General features: G+C 47.1%; 1 protein-coding gene across 1 annotated transcript in view; it reads right to left on the reverse strand.

The window, feature by feature from the left end:
- Positions 1 to 5,364: 5,364 nt before the first annotated feature.
- Positions 5,365 to 16,610, reverse strand: part of MAMLD1 (mastermind like domain containing 1) — a 184,222-nt gene continuing 172,976 nt past the window's right edge. The window contains exons 3-5 of the mRNA XM_060756494.2: positions 14,685 to 14,846; positions 11,505 to 11,586; positions 5,365 to 6,628 (exon numbers count right to left, since the gene is read on the reverse strand). Coding sequence (XP_060612477.2) covers positions 5,589 to 6,628; positions 11,505 to 11,586; positions 14,685 to 14,846 — 1,284 coding nt within the window. The 3' untranslated portion in view covers positions 5,365 to 5,588. The remainder of the gene's footprint in view (positions 6,629 to 11,504; positions 11,587 to 14,684; positions 14,847 to 16,610) is intronic.

Genomic DNA, 16,610 nt, shown 5'->3' on the forward strand with positions numbered 1-16,610 from the left:
ACCGGGAACCACTGAGGCTTCCGGCGGAAAGAGGAAATGACGGCGCGGAGGCTGCCGGGAAGTGTAGTCCGCACGTCACGCCCCGCCTCCTTTGGCTGGCCCAATCCCAAAAGCGAGAGCGCTTCCGCCTTTGGAGCAGCGCCGCCCAGCTCCGCCCACTGGTGGGCGGGGCGCTCAAAACATGTAAACAATGGGTTGTTGTAGGTTTTTTCCAGGCTCTATGGCCATGGTCTAGAGGCATTCTCTCCTGACGTTTCGCCTGCATCTGTGGCAAGCATCCTCAGAGGTAGTGAGGTCTGTTGGAAGTAGGAAAAAGGGTTTATATATCTGTGGAATGATGTCCAGGGTGGGACAAAGGACTCTTCCCTGCTAGAGCTAGGGGTGAATGTTTCAACTGACCACCTTGATTAGCATATAATGGCCGGACAGTGCCTGGGGCAAACTTTTGTTGAGAGGTGATTAGATGTCCCTGATTGTTTCCTCTCTGGGTTGTTGTAGGTCTTTTCGGGCTATATGTCCATGTGCTAGAAGCATTTTCTCCTGACGTTTTGCCTACATCTATGGCAAGCATCCTCAGAGGTAGTGAGGTCTGTTGGAAATAGGAAAATTGGGTTTATATATCTGTGGAATAATGACCAGGGTGCGGCAAAGGACTCTTGTCTTCTGGAGCTAGGTGGGAATGTTTCAACTCCCCACCTTCATTACCATTGGATGGCCTGGCAGTGCCTCTAGCATTCTCTCCTGACGTTTCGCCTGCATCTATGGCAAGCATCCTCAGAGGTAGGGAGGTCTGTTAGACCAAGAAAAAGGATTTTATATATCTGTGGAATGATGACCAGGGTGGGACAAAGAACTCTCGTCTGCTGGAGGTAGGTGGGAATGTTTCAACTGAGCACCTTGATTAGCATTTGATGGCCTGGCAGTGCCTGGGCAATCTTTTCCTGAGAGGTGATTAGATGTGCCTGATTGTTTCCTCTCTGTTGTTTTGCTGTTGTAATTTTAGAGTTTTTTAATATAGGTAACCAGATTATATATACAATATTATGTATCCACAGATATATAAACCCTTTTTCCTAGTTCCAACAGACCTCACTACCTCTGAAGATGCTTCCCATAGATGCAGGCGAAACGTCAGGAGAGAATGCCTTTAGAACATGGCCATATAGACAGAAAAAAACCTACAACAACCCATTGCTTCTGACCACGAAAGCCTTCAACAATACAAGGAATGGATCTGTGGAATGACCACGGTGGGACAAAGAACTCTTGTCTGTTGGAGCTAGGTGGGAATGTTTCAACTGACCACGATGATTAGCATATAATGGCCTGGCAGTGCTTGGGGCAATCTTTTCCTGAGAGGTGATTAGCTGTCCCTGATTGTTTCCCCTCTGTTGTTGTGCTGTTGCAATTTTAGAGTTTTTAAATACTGGTAGCCAGGTTTTGCTAATTTTCATGGTTTCCTCCTTTCTGTTGACATTGTCCACATGTTTGTGGATTTCAATGGCTTCTCTGTGTAGCCTGAGATGGTGGTTGTGAGAGTGGTCCAGCATTTCTGTGTTCTCCAATAGAATCATAGAGAGAACACCTCTCTAGAAATCTCCAGGTCCTCCATAAAGTTGTATTGCAGGACCGAGAGATTTCTAGAGAGATGACCTTCCAGCAGACGTTGACCACAGCATCTTCCCTAGAGTGTGCTTTGCTTTTTTCCAAAACAATAGATGCCTCTGTGTGTGCATAAATTCATTCAAATCAAGGTTGCAGATATGATAGATACAAATATATTTCTATATGATCTTGGAAGACGATCTTACTATATATATATGTTTAATTTCGCTGGGGAAGGCTTCCGCGCCTTCGATGCCAGCTTGACCAGGGCGGGTCAGCGCTGCTTGTGTTATTGGATCTCACAGCAGCATTGGACACAGTCGACCACCATCTTCTGACCCACCGCTTTGCTGTTGCTGGAGTGAGTCAGGGGGAGAGCTTTAAACTGGCTCCCCTCCTTCCTTCACAACCGTGGACAGAGAGTGGAGAGGTCCCCCCCTCTCTCTTGTGGGGTTCCTCCTCAGGGGGCCATTCTCTCCCCTCTCTTGTTTCACATCTCTATGCGACCACTTGCTCAGCTGGTTTGAGGTTTTGGGCTTGAGTGTTATCCGTATGCCGATGACACTCAGCTGGTGCTGAATATGGAAGGCTGACCGGACTCTGTACCCGATTGTTTCCATCAGTGCTTCGAGGCCGTGACTGGATGGCTGCGTGCCAGCAGGTGGAGGGTGAATCCAGCAAAGACGGAGATCCTATGGCTGGGTCAACCGGGCAGTGTCCATCTGCCTACCCTGGATGGCGAGGCGCTACGCCCGTCCTTGTTGGTCAAGAGTCTGGGAGTCCCTTTGGACCCTCTGCTGAGGATGGAGGCCCAGGTCTCTCTCCGCCGTGAGCAGAACCGCCTTCTTTCTTTCTCCTGCAGCAGGCTAGACAGCTGGCCCCCTCCCTGTCCAGGGACGACCTCGCTACGGTGGTCCAGGTCACGGTCATCTCAAGACTGGACTACTGTAACGCCCACTACATTGGCCTTCCTCTGTCAGTGATCTGGAAGCTCAAGTTGGTACAAAATTCAGGTGGAAATTCCGATGAGATGCCACATCACCCCAATCTCTTCCTGCAGCTGCATTGGTTACCCATTGAGCCCCGGATCACTTTCAAAGGGATGGGACTCACCTTGAAGGCCTTCCATGGTCTGGGGCCGATGTCCCTGAGGGACCGCCTCACCCCCTCCCAACCCCAGAGATCCCTCCGTTCTGAGGACCAAGATTTGTTGGAAATTCCCAGTCTCAAGACATTGCGCCTAACAGCAACCAGGCGCAGAGCCTTCACAGCAGTGGCACCATCGCTCTGGAACACTCTGCCACCCGAAGTCCGTGCCTTGCGGGATTTATCAGCGTTCTGCAGGGCATGTCAGACGTATCTGTTTCAACCGGCCTTTGATCTCTGATATTGCTGTTTTTAAATTGTTTTTAAACTGTGTTCGATTTTAGCCATTCTTGTAAGCTGCTCCGAGCCCCAGGGGAGTGGCCGCATATACGTTTGAATAATAAATACATAAATAAACAAATAAATAATTTGCTGCTTCTATAGGGAAAAAAACCAGGAAAAGAAATAAGGGGAAAAATGAGAACATGCAGTGAGTGCAATTTTTTCCCTGGCAGTTTATTATTGTCTGAAGGAGAAAACACGTGGGTGTGCTTGAGGTGGGTGTGATCGTACAAATGGAAGGTGACGCGGCTATCAAAAGAGGATTACACAAAGTAGGAACAGTTCTCTTTTGAAGAAGGAGAAGAAGGAGGAGAAGGAGAAGTTGTTGTTTGCAGTATAATGGGTTTCCTTTTATAAACAGACTTTTAAATATACAGAGGACAGAAAAAACATCAAAGTTTTAAGCTATTTGCGGTTTATAGACATCTTCTCTGGGGCCAAGGAGAGGATTGAAGACAGCGCCGACCCCAAACGCTTTGGAGCCAGGAGTGCGTCACCTGTCCAATATACCAATATACGTGGCCGAGGTGGGCAAACCAGGAAGCTTGATGAAAAACCAATCTCCGAGGAACAAGACCCATATTTGTTGCGCTTGCATGCTTTTCCGGTGCAGAGAAGTTGCATGAGAAACCTGGGCATCGTCCCAAATTCTCTTAGTAACATGTTTGCTCTTCCATAGACCGGGCATGGGCAAACTTGTGCCCTCCTTCCAGGTGTTTTGGACTTCAACTCCCACAATTCCTGGCCTCGGGCCCTTTCCTTTCCCCCCTCAGCCGCTTAAGCATGAGTGCAAGACTTTTCCAAAGATCTTAGACATAGACGTGAACATGCAACAAGACCCAAGAGCCACACAATAACGCAGTGTTGCCTGATCCGACTCTTAAGAAAACAATCCTTTGAGGACTATAAAGCCACAAAGTCCAAAACACCAGGAAGGCCGAAGTTTGCTCATGCCCACCCTACAGTATCAAAGCTTAAGCAGTCAAGGGGAGAAAGGAAAGGGTCTGAGGCTGTTAGGAATTGTGGGAGTTGACGTGCAACACACCTGGAGGGCCAAAGTTGGCCCATGCCTGCTGTAGAGGAAGCTTCCTTGCACTCTAAACAGGCAACGTTGGTTATGAGCCCAGCACTCAGCTTAAGCGGCTGGGAGGGGAAATCAAGGTGTCTGAGGCTGTTAAGAATTGTGGGAGTTGAAGTCCAAAAGACCTGGAGGGCCAAAGTTGGTCTGTGCCTGGTGCAGAGGAAGCTTCCTTGCACTTTGCACAGGCAACAGTCTGATGTTGGTTATGGGCTCAGCACTCAGCTTAAGCAGCTGGGAGGGAAAAGCAAGGGGTCTGAGGTTGTTAAGAATTATGGGAGTTGAAGTCCAAGTCACCTGGAGAGCTGAAGTTGGGCTATGCCTGCTGTAAAGGAAGCTTCCTTACACTCTGCACAGGCAACAGAGCCTGACGTTGGTTATGGGCCCAGCACTCAGCTTAAGCGGCTGGGAGGGGAAATCAAGGTGTCTGAGGCTGTTAAGAATTGTGGGAGTTGAAGTCCAAAACACCTGGAGGGCCAAAGTTGGTCTGTGCCTGCTGTAGAGGAAGCTTCCTTGCTCTCCGCACAGGCAACAGAGCCTGAAGTTGGTTATGGGCCCAGCACTCAGCTTAAGCAGCTAGGGAGGAAAAAGGAAAGACCCAAGATCCACACAATAACGCAGTGTTGCCTGATCTGACTCTTAAGAAAACAATCCTTTAAGGACTATAAAGCCACAAAGTCCAAAACACCAGGAAGGCCAAAGTTTGCTCATGCCCACCCTACAGTATCAAAGCTTAAGCAGTCGAGGTGGAAAAGGAAAGGGTCTGAGGCTGTTAGGAATTGTGGGAGTTGAAGTCCAACACACCTGGAGGGCCAAAGCTGGCCAATGCCTGCTGTAAAGGAAGGTTCCTTGCAACAGAGCCTGACATTGGTTATGGGCCCAGCACTCCAAAACTCCTGGAGAGAGGACCGAAGTTGGCCCATGCCCGATCTCAAAGCATCCTTGGGCAAAAAACGCTGTTGAAAAGAGTAGTTGGCACGTAGAGCTGCTTAACCATAATGCTAACGTTCTCGTGGGAGGAGGTAGGGAGGATCGCGAGCCTTGCTTCCTGTTGACTCCGTTTTCCGGGACACCCCGAATTCATATGTTATGTCAAAAACATAAAAATATCGGATGCTGTAATACACAGTATTACTGAAACTAGCAATAATATTTGCATATTTAGAACAGAGTGTAATAAACCGGTTCCTATGAGAAAACAAAGAGTTGGGAGTAGTCTACAAGTTATTTACAAAGAGTCCAGCAGAGAAGTCTCAATACTTCCATATTTAATGTTTAGGAAAACATAATTTACAAAATATTCAAATATATATACACAGCCATTTGAAAAACAGGGAGGAGAATTCGTTGGGCACGTTCGTTCGTTTGACACTGAAAGAAGAGGAGGGTTTTGTGTTGTGTTTTTTGTGTGTGTGTATGTGATATTCTTCCGTGTTGTGGACCACCTATTTACATATCCGCCCGCTTCCCTCCGGAGTTACACATGCCCAGAGCTTTGGATGTGCTGCCCCAAAATGTCATCAATCATTGTCAAATTGTTCAGCCAGTCTTCGTCGGTGCTGCCGCTGCCGCTGTTCTTCATGAGCGAGTCAATAAAGTCGGCTTCGCTGCAGTTTCCGGGCAGAACCGAATGGTTTTGCTGGGCGACGAAGTCATATTGCGGAGGCAGCTCGGCGGTGGCGGCGCTGCTCATCCTGCCGAACGCTCCCGACGACTGTCCGGCCGAGCCGGGATAATTGGGCAAGCCCACCGGCGGAGCGGGGTTGAGCGGGCTGAAGCCGGGCACCACGCCCTGCGGCATAGGCTTCATGGCGTTCATGGCAGCCGGCAAAGGCCCTCGGGTTAAACTGTGCCGGAGGTTCTGGTTGTTCAGAGGGCCCAAGTTTTGGCCGGGCTGCCCCAAGTTGACCTTCTGTATCTGCCTGGCTTGGACGCCCGGAGCAATCTGATTTGGCGGCGGGTGGGGAAACGGTTGGCCGGGGATGCCGGGCCTTGCGAGGTTCTGCTTTGCGAAGAGAGGGTTGCCGGAGAACTGCTGCATGTTGCCCTCCATCTGGTTCTGGTTCGGCATCCGAGGGACCCCCGTCGGGGTGGTCCACATCTGAGCGGAGGAGCTGGAGTAGACGTTCGGGATCCTCGGCACCGCCGGCTGCCGCAAGTGCTGCTGGGCGGAAGGGTGGCTCGCCAAGGGGTCGGCAGCAAAGCCGGACAACGGCATCCCCGGCCGGGCTGCCGGGTGGCTGTGGACCGTTTGGCACCCGGAATTGATGCCAAGGGAGTTTTGGCTCGGCCGGAGCGGGAGACCAAAATCGGAACTGGAGGGGAACATCGCCGGCGGCTTCCCGGGGTTGTGTGGCATCATCACCATCGGGCCTCCGCTCTGGTTCACGGCGGGCGAGGAGATGCCGGGCCCCAAGGCGTTCTGCAGGATGCCCTGCGCAGGCGGCAGCATGCGGTGGCCAGGCGAAGGCGCCTGCAAGGAAGGGCTGCAGTCGGTCGGCATTGGCTGGGACACCGCTGCGGAGAGAGAGGACTCGGTTAGCATATTGCAAAATGGAAAGAAATATATATATATATATATGGAATGCGCGTACTTTAGAAAAAGAGTCTGTAATAATGATAGAAAATGATTATCTATATAAATAAAAATGTCATGTTTGTTTGTGATATTAACAGAACTCAAAAACCAGTGGGCCAAATGACACCAAATTTGGACACAAGACACCTAACAACCCAATGTATGTTCTTCACTCATTTTTTTTTATTTTGTCATTTGGGAGTTGTAGTTGCTGGGAATTCAACCAAACGTGGCACACAGAATACCCATGCCCAACATATAACACTAGAAGGGTTTGGTGGGCATTGACCTTGAGTTTGGGAGATGTAGTTCACCTTGATATTTAGGAGTTGTAGTTACTGGGATTTATACAATCAGAGTATTCTGAACTCCAGCAATGATGGGATTGAATCAAACTTGACACACAGAACTCCCATGACCAACAGAAAATACTGGAAGGGTTTGGTGGGCATTGACCTTGAGTTTGGGAGATGTAGTTCACCTTGATATTTAGGAGTTGTAGTTACTGGGATTTATACAATCAGAGTATTCTGAACTCCAGCAATGATGGGATTGAATCAAACTTGGCTCACAGAACTCCCATGACCAACAGAAAATACAGGAAGGGTTTGGTGGGCATTGGCCTTGAGTTTGGGAGATGTAGTTCACCTTGATATTTAGGAGTTGTAGTTACTGGGATTTATACAATCAGAGTATTCTGAACTCCAGCAATGATGGGATTGAATCAAACTTGACACACAGAACTCCCATGACCAACAGAAAATACTGGAAGGGTTTGGTGGTCATTGACCCTGAGTTTGGGAGATGTAGTTCACCTACATGCAGAGAGCACTGTGGACTCAAACCATGATGGATCTCGACCAAACTTGGCACGAATACTCCATATGCCCAAATATGAGCACAGATGGAGTTTGGGGGAAATAGACTTTGACATTTGGGAGTTGGATTTACTGGGATTTATAGTTCATCTACAATCAAAGAGCATTTTGAACCCCACCAACGATAGAATTGGGCCAAACCTCCCACACAGAACTTCTATGTGAGCCACAGCAACGTGTGGCAGGGAACGGCTAGTAAAATAATATGGAGATGGTAGTAAAGGTATAAAGGTTTCCCTGACATTAAGTCTAGCCGTGTCCAACTCTGGTGGGTGGTGCTCATCTCCATTTCTAAGTTGGCATTGTCCGTAGACGCCTCCATGGTCATGTGGACACTGGCATGGCTGCATGGAGTGTCGTCACCTTTCCGCAGAAGCGGTGCAGATTGATCTCATATTTGCATGTTTTTGAACTGCTAGGGTGACCTGTTCAGCCTGTGATTGTATCGGATGCTCATGATGGGAATGATGATGATGATAATAATAATAATAATAATCATCATCATCATCATCATCTATATAAATAAAAATGTAATGTTCGTTTGTGGTATTCACAGAACTCAAAAACCACTGGACGAATTGACATCAAATTTGGACACAAGACACCTAACAACCTAATGTATGTCCTTCACTCAAAAAAATTGATTTTGTCATTTGGGAGTTGTAGTTGCTGGGATTTATAGTACACGTACACTCAAAGAGCATTCTGAACTCCACCAATGATGGAATTGGGCCGAACTTAGCACAGAGGACTCCTATGACCAACAGAAAACACCAGAAAGGTTTGGTTGGCATTGACCTTGAGTTTGGGAGTTGTAGTTCACCTACATCCAGAGAGCACTGTGGACTCAAACAATGATGGATCTGGCCCAAATTCTACAAGAATACTCAATATGCTCAAATATGAACACTGGTGGAGTTTGGGGAAAATAGAATCTTGACATTTAGGAGTTGCTGGGATTTATAGTTTACCTACAATCACAGAGCGTTCTGAACCCCACCAAAGACAGAATTGGGCCAAACCTCCCACACAGAGTCCCCATGACCACCAGAGTGGGCCACAGCAAGATGTGGCAGGGGACGGCTAGTAGTAGTAATAATCATCATCATCATCATCTTTATTTATATCCCACCACCATCTCCCCAATGGAGACTCGGAGCGGCTTACACGGGGCCAACATATTACAGCGAAAATAAAACCAAAACAGAAACAACAAGCAACATCATCAAAATTACATGGAAAAAAAATGATACTCATGATTATTTTCATGTTGGGAATGATGTTCATGTTGATATGCATACTGGGAATGGGGATGATGTTCCTGATCATGTGCCTGGGGATGTGGGTCTGCCCGGGCTGGAGTTAAGAGAGGCCTGAGCAAGGTCACATTCCTGGGAAAGACCTTTCACTGCTTTTCTCAGAGCAACAAGGGTCTGGAGAACAAGCCCTATGAGGAGCGGCTTAAGGAGCTGGGCATGTTTAGCCTGAAGAAGAGAAGGATGAGAGGAGATATGATAGCCAGGGATAAATATGTGAGAGGAAGCCACAGGGAGGAGGAGGGAGCAAGCTTGTTTTCTGCTTCCCTGGAGAACAAGCCCTATGAGGAGCGGCTTAAGGAACTGGGCATGTTTAGCCTGAAGAAGAGAAGGCTGAGAGGAGATATGATAGCCATGTGTAAATATGTGAGAGGAAGCCACAGGGAGGAGGAGGGAGCGAGCTTCCTTTCTGCTTCCCTGGAGACTAGGATGCAATGGAACAATGGCGTCAAACTACAAGAGAGGAGATTCCACCTGAACATGAGGAAGAACTTCCTGACTGTGAGAGCCGTTCAGCAGTGGAACTCTCTGCCCCGGAGTGTGGTGGAGGCTCCTCCTTTGGAAGATTTTAAACAGAGGCTGGATGGCCATCTGTCAGGGGTGATTTGAATGCAATATTCCTGCTTCTTGGCAGAATGGGGTTGGACTGGATGAGGTCCCAGGAGGTCTCTTCCAACTCTTGGATTCTAGGATTTTAAGAACTTCCTGATTGTGAGTGCCGTTCAACAGTGGAACTCTCTGCCCTGGAGTGTGGTGGAGGCTCCTTCTTTGGAAGCTTTGAAACAGAGGCTGGATGGCCATCTGTCAGGGGTGCTTTGAATGCAATATTCCTGCTTCTTGGCAGAATGGGGTTGGACTGGATGATGGCCCAGGAGGTCTCGTCCAACTCTTTGATTCTAGGATTCTAACAGCCTGAAAATGATGCTGAGATTGCTTTGCCAGGTGCAGAGGGAGAGGAGAGTGAAACCTTGGACAGAAAGCAAAGTTTTAGTAAACAGAGGCAGAACTTTCAGAATCTCCGGTGTTCTGCTTGTTTACAACAAAAGAAAGACAACAAGTAGCTATTTAGTAGCAGTCCCAGATCTAATCATGTGCTCTTAACAGTCCAAAGTCTAATAGTGTCTCTGTATTCTAAAATGGAGTCTGAGCTCTGAGCAGTCCCAGATCTAATCATATGCTCTTAACAGTCCGAAATCTAATAGTGGGAAACTGTTTCTTGTCAATCTCGGCCTTTAGAACGGGGTTTATAATGATTTATGGGAGACTAGTGTCTCAGTCGAGTCAACAACTTAATTCATGCTGGTTTTGTTTTTAAGTGCTCTATGTTTCATGTATCAAGTCTTTGCTTGAGAGTTCCTGCTGTTTTCAATTCCTTGCTTCATGGGTTCCTGTGCACTAATGGACCTGGTTTCCTTTTAATGTGTATATGTGTTTTGTGTGTTTATATATGTATATATGTGTGTGTATATATTTGTGTATGTGTCTTTGTGTATATATGTGGTTTTGCGCATGCGTTGTAATGTGTTTTTTGTTGTTTTTTGGCTTTTTAAGTCTTTTCTGCTGTGTTTTCAGTGTTTTTATGAGTGATGGTCACTCGCTGGCCTGAGAGGTGTCTTGTGTCCAAATCTGGTGTCAATTCGTCCAGTGGTTTTTGAGTTATGTTCATCCCACAAACGAACATTACATTTTTATTTATATAGACCAGTGTTTCTCAACCTGGGGATCGGGACCCCGATGGGGTCGTGAGGGGGTGTTAAAGGGGTCGCCTTTAACACATAGTATTTTCTGTTTGTCATTGGGATTCTGTGTGGGAAGTTTGACCCAATTCTATTGTTCGTTGAGTTCAGAATGCTCTTTGATGTTAGGCGAACTATAAATCCCAACAACTACAACTCCCAAATGTCAAGATCTATTTTCCCCAGACTCCACCAGTGTTCACATTTGGGCATACTGAGTATTCGTGCCAAGTTTGGTCCAGATCCATCATTGCATGAATCCACAGCACTCCTCTGGGTATAGGTGAACTACAACTCCCAAACTCAAGGTCAATGCTCACAAAACCCTTCCAGTGTTTTCTGTTGGTCATGGGAGTTCTGTGTGCCAAGTTTGGTTCAACTCCATCATTGGTGGAGTTCAGAATGCTGTTTTATTATAGGTGAACTATAAATCCCAGCCACAACAACTCCCAAATGAAAAAAATCAATCCTCCCCCCAACCCCACTAGCATTCACATTTGGGCATATTGGGTATTTGTGCTCAATTTAGTCCAGTGAATGAAAATACATCCTGCATATCGGGTATTTACATTATGATTTATAACCGTACTAAAATGACAGGTATCAAGTTGCAACGAAAACAATATTATGGTTGGGGGTCACCACAACATAGGGAACTGCATTAAGGGGTCACGGCATTCGCAAGGTTGAGAACCACTGATATAGATGATGATGATGATGATGATAATGATGATGATGATGATGATTAGGAGCCCTGCTTACAAAGCTCAGCAAGGAAGGGCATGACAGACTACGACATAATTTCTCGTGAATGTTTTCCTTGGAATCCACAAATGAAGCATGCAGAAGCACAAGCGTGTGAGCTGGCGCTCTCTCACTCCTTACCGGGAAATTGATTGATCTGCTGGCGCGCGAAAGGTCCCCTCTGCTCCGAGGCCACTCCCATCATGCCCTGCCTTTGCTTTTCCTAGGGAAAAAAAAGAGAAATAATGGTCACACCAGACAACAAGCCCCACTGCTAACTCCAATGAGCTCATGAGGTGGGAGGGCTGAGCATATGCTGCACCATCACCTTTTGGAGGAAATGGCATTCACAACCATTGGAAAATCAGAACCTTTTGTTAAAGTATGATTTCCCAGAGAATCCTAGAATCCTAGAGTTGGAAGAGACCTCCTGGGCCATCATCCAGTCCAACCCCATTCTGCCAAGAAGCAGGAATATTGCATTCAAATCACCCTCGACAGATGGCCATCCAGCCTCATAGAATCATAGAATCATAGAATCAAAGAGTTGGAAGAGACCTCATGGGCCATCCAGTCCAACCCCAAGAAGCAGGAATATTGCATTCAAATCACCCCTGACAGATGGCCATCCAGCCTCTGTTTAAAAACCTCCAAAGAAGGAGCCTCCACCACACTCCAGGGCAGAGAGTTCCACTGCTGAACGGCTCTCACAGTCAGGAAGTTCTTCCTCACGTTCAGATGGAATCTCCTCTCTTGTAGTTTGAAGCCATTGTTCCCTTGCGTCCTAGTCTCCAGGGAAGCAGAAAGGAAGCTTGCTCCCTCCTCCTCCCTGTGGCTTCCTCTCACATATTTATACATGGCCCTCATCATGTCTCCTCTCAGCCTTCTCTTCTGAAGGATAAATATGCCCAGCTCCTTAAGCTGCTCCTCATAGGGCTTGTTCTCCAGACCCTTGATCATTTTAGTCGCCCTCCTCTGGACACATTCCAGCTTGTGGAATCTTTTCCAGAATCTTGCCTGGTATCGACGTGAGGCTGACCGGACGGTAGTTGTTTGGGTCATCCTTTCTTCCCTTCTTGAAGATTGGGACCACATTGACCCTCCTCCAGTCTGCTGGAACTTCTCACATTCTCCCAGAACTCTCAAAGATTATTGCCAATGGTTCCGAGATGACTTCTGCTACTTCCTTCCATACTCTTGGGTGTAGTTGATTTGGCCCTGAAAGGGGACTTGGTCTCATTGAGAGCGGCCAGGTATTCCTGTACGACTTGCTTCCCAATTTGGGGTTGGATGTCCTCTAATCCCTCATCCACTCCATCTTGCTGAGGTTGAAGATGACTTTCTTTTTGTGAGAAGACCGAGGCAAAGAAGGCATTAAGTAGTTCTGCCTTTTCCCTATCATCCCCTGTCAGCATTGCCCCATCTTCTCCTCGAATAGGCCCTATTGCCTCCTTGTTTTTCCTTTTTCTACTGACATAAGAAAAGAAGCCCTTTTATATTGTTTTTAATGTCCCTGGCAAGCCTGAGCTCGTTTTGTGCTTTAGCCTTGCGGACCTTTTCCCTACAGGTGTTGGCTATTTGTTTGAATTCTTCTTTGGTGATTTCTCCCTTTTTCCACTTCTTGTGCATGTCTCTTTTGTGTCTTAGCACAGTTAGAAGTTCTTTGGACATCCATTCTGGCTTCTTTGCCAGAGCCAAAAATCTCGTTCGAATAAAATCTTATCTTCAGTGGTATATATCCACATGTACTTATGCAAGGTAATTTGGTTCTCAGTTGTTAGACTGATAACCCGGTTGTCTCTGATCTGTGAGGAGCAGAGATTATGGCAAAGCACAAAATATAGAAGTGTTCTTTTCAGTGCCCCAAAACATCCACTCTCTCATAAAATATCTTGTTTCTATATTATGCTCTCAAGAGACAAAAGTAAAGTAGATTTTGTTAAAGTAACGTGTCTGGTTTACTCACAACCTTCATGTATTCAGCACACAGGGACATAACTTGTCAATCCAGTTACAGATAGGTTTTAAGTAGTTCCTTTGTGCAGGTAACACAGGGCATCTTTCTTGCAATCTACAGCAACATGCGTTTGCTCTTAACAGTCCAAGGTCTAATAGTGTCTCTGTATTCTAAAATGGAGTCTGAGCTCTGAGCAGTCCCAGATCTATTCATGTGCTCTTAACAGCCTAAAGTCTAATAGTGTCTCTGTATTCTAAAATGGAGTCTGAACTCTGAGCTGTCACAGATCTAATCATGTGCTTTTAGCAGTCCAAAGTCTAATAGTGCCTCTACATTCTAAAACAGAGTCTGAGCTCTGAGCAGTCCCGGATCTAATCATGTGCTCTTAACAGTCCAATATCTAATAGTGTCTCTGTATTCTAAAATGGAGTCTGAGCTCTGAGCAGTTCCACATCTAATCATGTGTTCATAGCAGTCCAAAGTCTAATAGTGTCTCTGTATTCTAAAATGGAGTCTGAGCTCTGAGCTGTCCCAGATCTAATAATGTGCTTTTAGCAGTCCAATATCTAATAGTGTCTCTGTAGTCCAAAATAGAGTCTGAGCTCTGAGCAGTCCCAGATCTAACCATGTGTTCATAGCAGTCCAAAGTCTAATACTGTCTCTGCATTCCAAAATGGAGTCTGAGCTCTGAGCAGTCCCAGATCTAATCGTGTGATCTTAACAGTTCAAAGTCTAATAGTGTCTCTGTATCCTAAAATGGAGTCTGAGCTCTGAGCAGTCCCAGATCTAACCATGTGCTCTTAACAGTCTAAAGTCTAATAGTGTCTCTGCATTCTAAAATGGAGTCTGAACTCTGAGATGTCACAGATCTAATCATGTGCTTTTAGCGGTCCAAAGTCTAATAGTGCCTCTGCATTCTAAAATGGAGTCTGAGCTCTGAGCAGTCCCAGATCTAATCATGTGCTCTTGCAGTTCAAAGTCTAATAGTGTCTCTGTATTCTAAAATGGAGTCTGAGCTCTGAGCAGTCCCAGATCTAATCATGTGATCTTAACAGTTCAAAGTCTAATAGTGTCTCTGTATCCTAAAATGGAGTCTGAGCTCTGAGCAGTCCCAGATCTAATCATGTGCTCTTACCAGTCCAAAGTCTAATAGTGTCTCTGTATTCTAAAATGGAGTCTGAGCTCTGAACAGTCCCAGATCTAACCATGTGCTCTTAACAGTCTAAAGTCTAATAGTGTCTCTGCATTCTAAAGTGGAGTCTGAGCTCTGAGCAGTCCCAGCCTCGCATGAAGTGCCTCCTTGCAAAGAGCATCCCTACAAGCTCAGCTGCTGCCCACTTTCCCAGAGAGGCCATGGGACCAACCTGCAACTGCTGCTGCTGCTGCCGCCTCATGATCTGCTGCTTCAGCAAATGGTTCCTCATGGTATAGCCGTTCACCATGGTCGTGGACGGTGCCGGCGCTGCCCCGGCATTTGGAACGGCTGCGGGCTCCTGAAGCCTCGTAACAATCCCAGGCGCTTGGTCCTGGAAAACAAAAAGAAACAAACATCAGGCTTACGTAGATTTTACTGAGATAACGGTCAGTGGTGGGTTAAAGCGCTGAGCTGCTGAACTTGCTGACCAAAAGGTCTCAGGTTTGAATCTGGGGAGCAGTGTGAGCTCTTGCTGTCAGCCCCAGCTTCTGCCAACCTAGCAGTTTGAAAACATGCCACTGTGAGCATATCAATAGGTAAGGTAACGGCGCTCCATGCAGTCACCCCAATGGCGGGATGTAACAAGAGCATAGACCACAGTGGCTAAGACTATCACCAGGATGCCTTCTACTGGTAAGAAGCGTATAGATCTCTGAAACCAAGACCAATCAGAATCGTGAAAAGCTGTCTCAAGTTTACATAATCGCAGCCTCAACTCTAAACGTTTCTGCACAGTATTTTCCATTTACATTGGCACCCATCTTTGCAATACATAGAAGCACATTTAAAACACATACATAACTCAATTAATCCTGACAGCATTTGTGTCTGGGGAGGTTATTAACTTCTGTCTTCACCTGTGTCACCAGAGCCAGGGTTCCTTGGTGCTATGCTATAAATCCCTTGCTGAGAAAGCAGGAGGAAATCCCTCTGGGTCATATTGTTCGACGGAACCATCAAGGGGAGCTAAATGGCCCTCGCTGCCCTCTTTGGCATTAATAAAGGTCAACCCCTGAATAAGAAACATCTCGAAACTGCTCTTCTGCCTGGATGGCGAGGCATTTCCCGGGACACCAAGACCGCCAAGAAGACCCCAGCCTCAATGTAACAACCAGGGTTCCCAGAAACATCAGAAGAAACATGGAATAATGCTTCGTTTGCGCATCTGGATCTTGCAAGTCCAAGGAGACCTACGGAGGAAGCCAACGCGGGAGGACCGCAAGGCTCTATCTTGTCTCCCATGCTCTTTAACATCTACATGAAACTGCTGGGAGAGGTCATCCGGAGTTTTGGAGTTGGGTGCCATCTCTACGCAGATGACATGCAACTCTATTACTCATTTCCACCTAACTCCAAGGAAGCCCCTCGGGTGCTGGACGAGTGCCTGGCCACTGTGGCCGTCTGGATGAGGAGGAACAAGCTGAAGATCAATCCCGACAAGACAGAGGTCCTCCTGGTCGATCGTAAACCGGATCGGGGTATAGGGTGGCAACCTGTGTTGGACAGGGTTGCACTCCCCCTGAAGCCACAGGTCCGCAGCTTGGGAGTCCTCTTGGATTCATCCTTATGCTTGAGGCTCAGGCGTCGGCTGTGTACGGGAGGGCTTTTGCACAACTGAGACTCGTGCGCCAACTGCGATCGTACCTCGCAAAGGCTGATCTGGCCGGGGTGGTCCATGCCTTGGTCACCTCTTTTCCCAAACCCCATCTGTGCTTATATTCGGGCATATGGAGTATATTCGTGCATATGGAGTATATTCGTGGAGTATATTCTACTACTGTATTGTCGAAGGCTTTCATGGCTGGAATCACTAGGATCTTGTGGGTTTTTTCAGGCTATAGGGCCATGTTCTAGAGGCACGTTAGGAAAAAAATGCCTCTAGAACATGGCCCTATAGCCCGAAAAAACCCACAAGAACCTAACTCTACTACTCTTTCCCACCGAACTCCAAGGAAGCCCCTCGAGTGCTGGATGAGTGCCTGGCCGCTGTGGCTGTCTAGATGAGGACGAACAAGCTGAAGATCAATCCCGACAAGACAGAGGTCCTCCTGGTCGATCACAAACTTGACCGGGGTATAGGGTGGCAACCTGTGCT

This window comes from Anolis sagrei, chromosome 10 (assembly GCF_037176765.1).
Source record: "Anolis sagrei isolate rAnoSag1 chromosome 10, rAnoSag1.mat, whole genome shotgun sequence".
In the NCBI taxonomy this organism is placed as follows: Eukaryota; Metazoa; Chordata; class Lepidosauria; order Squamata; family Dactyloidae; genus Anolis; species Anolis sagrei.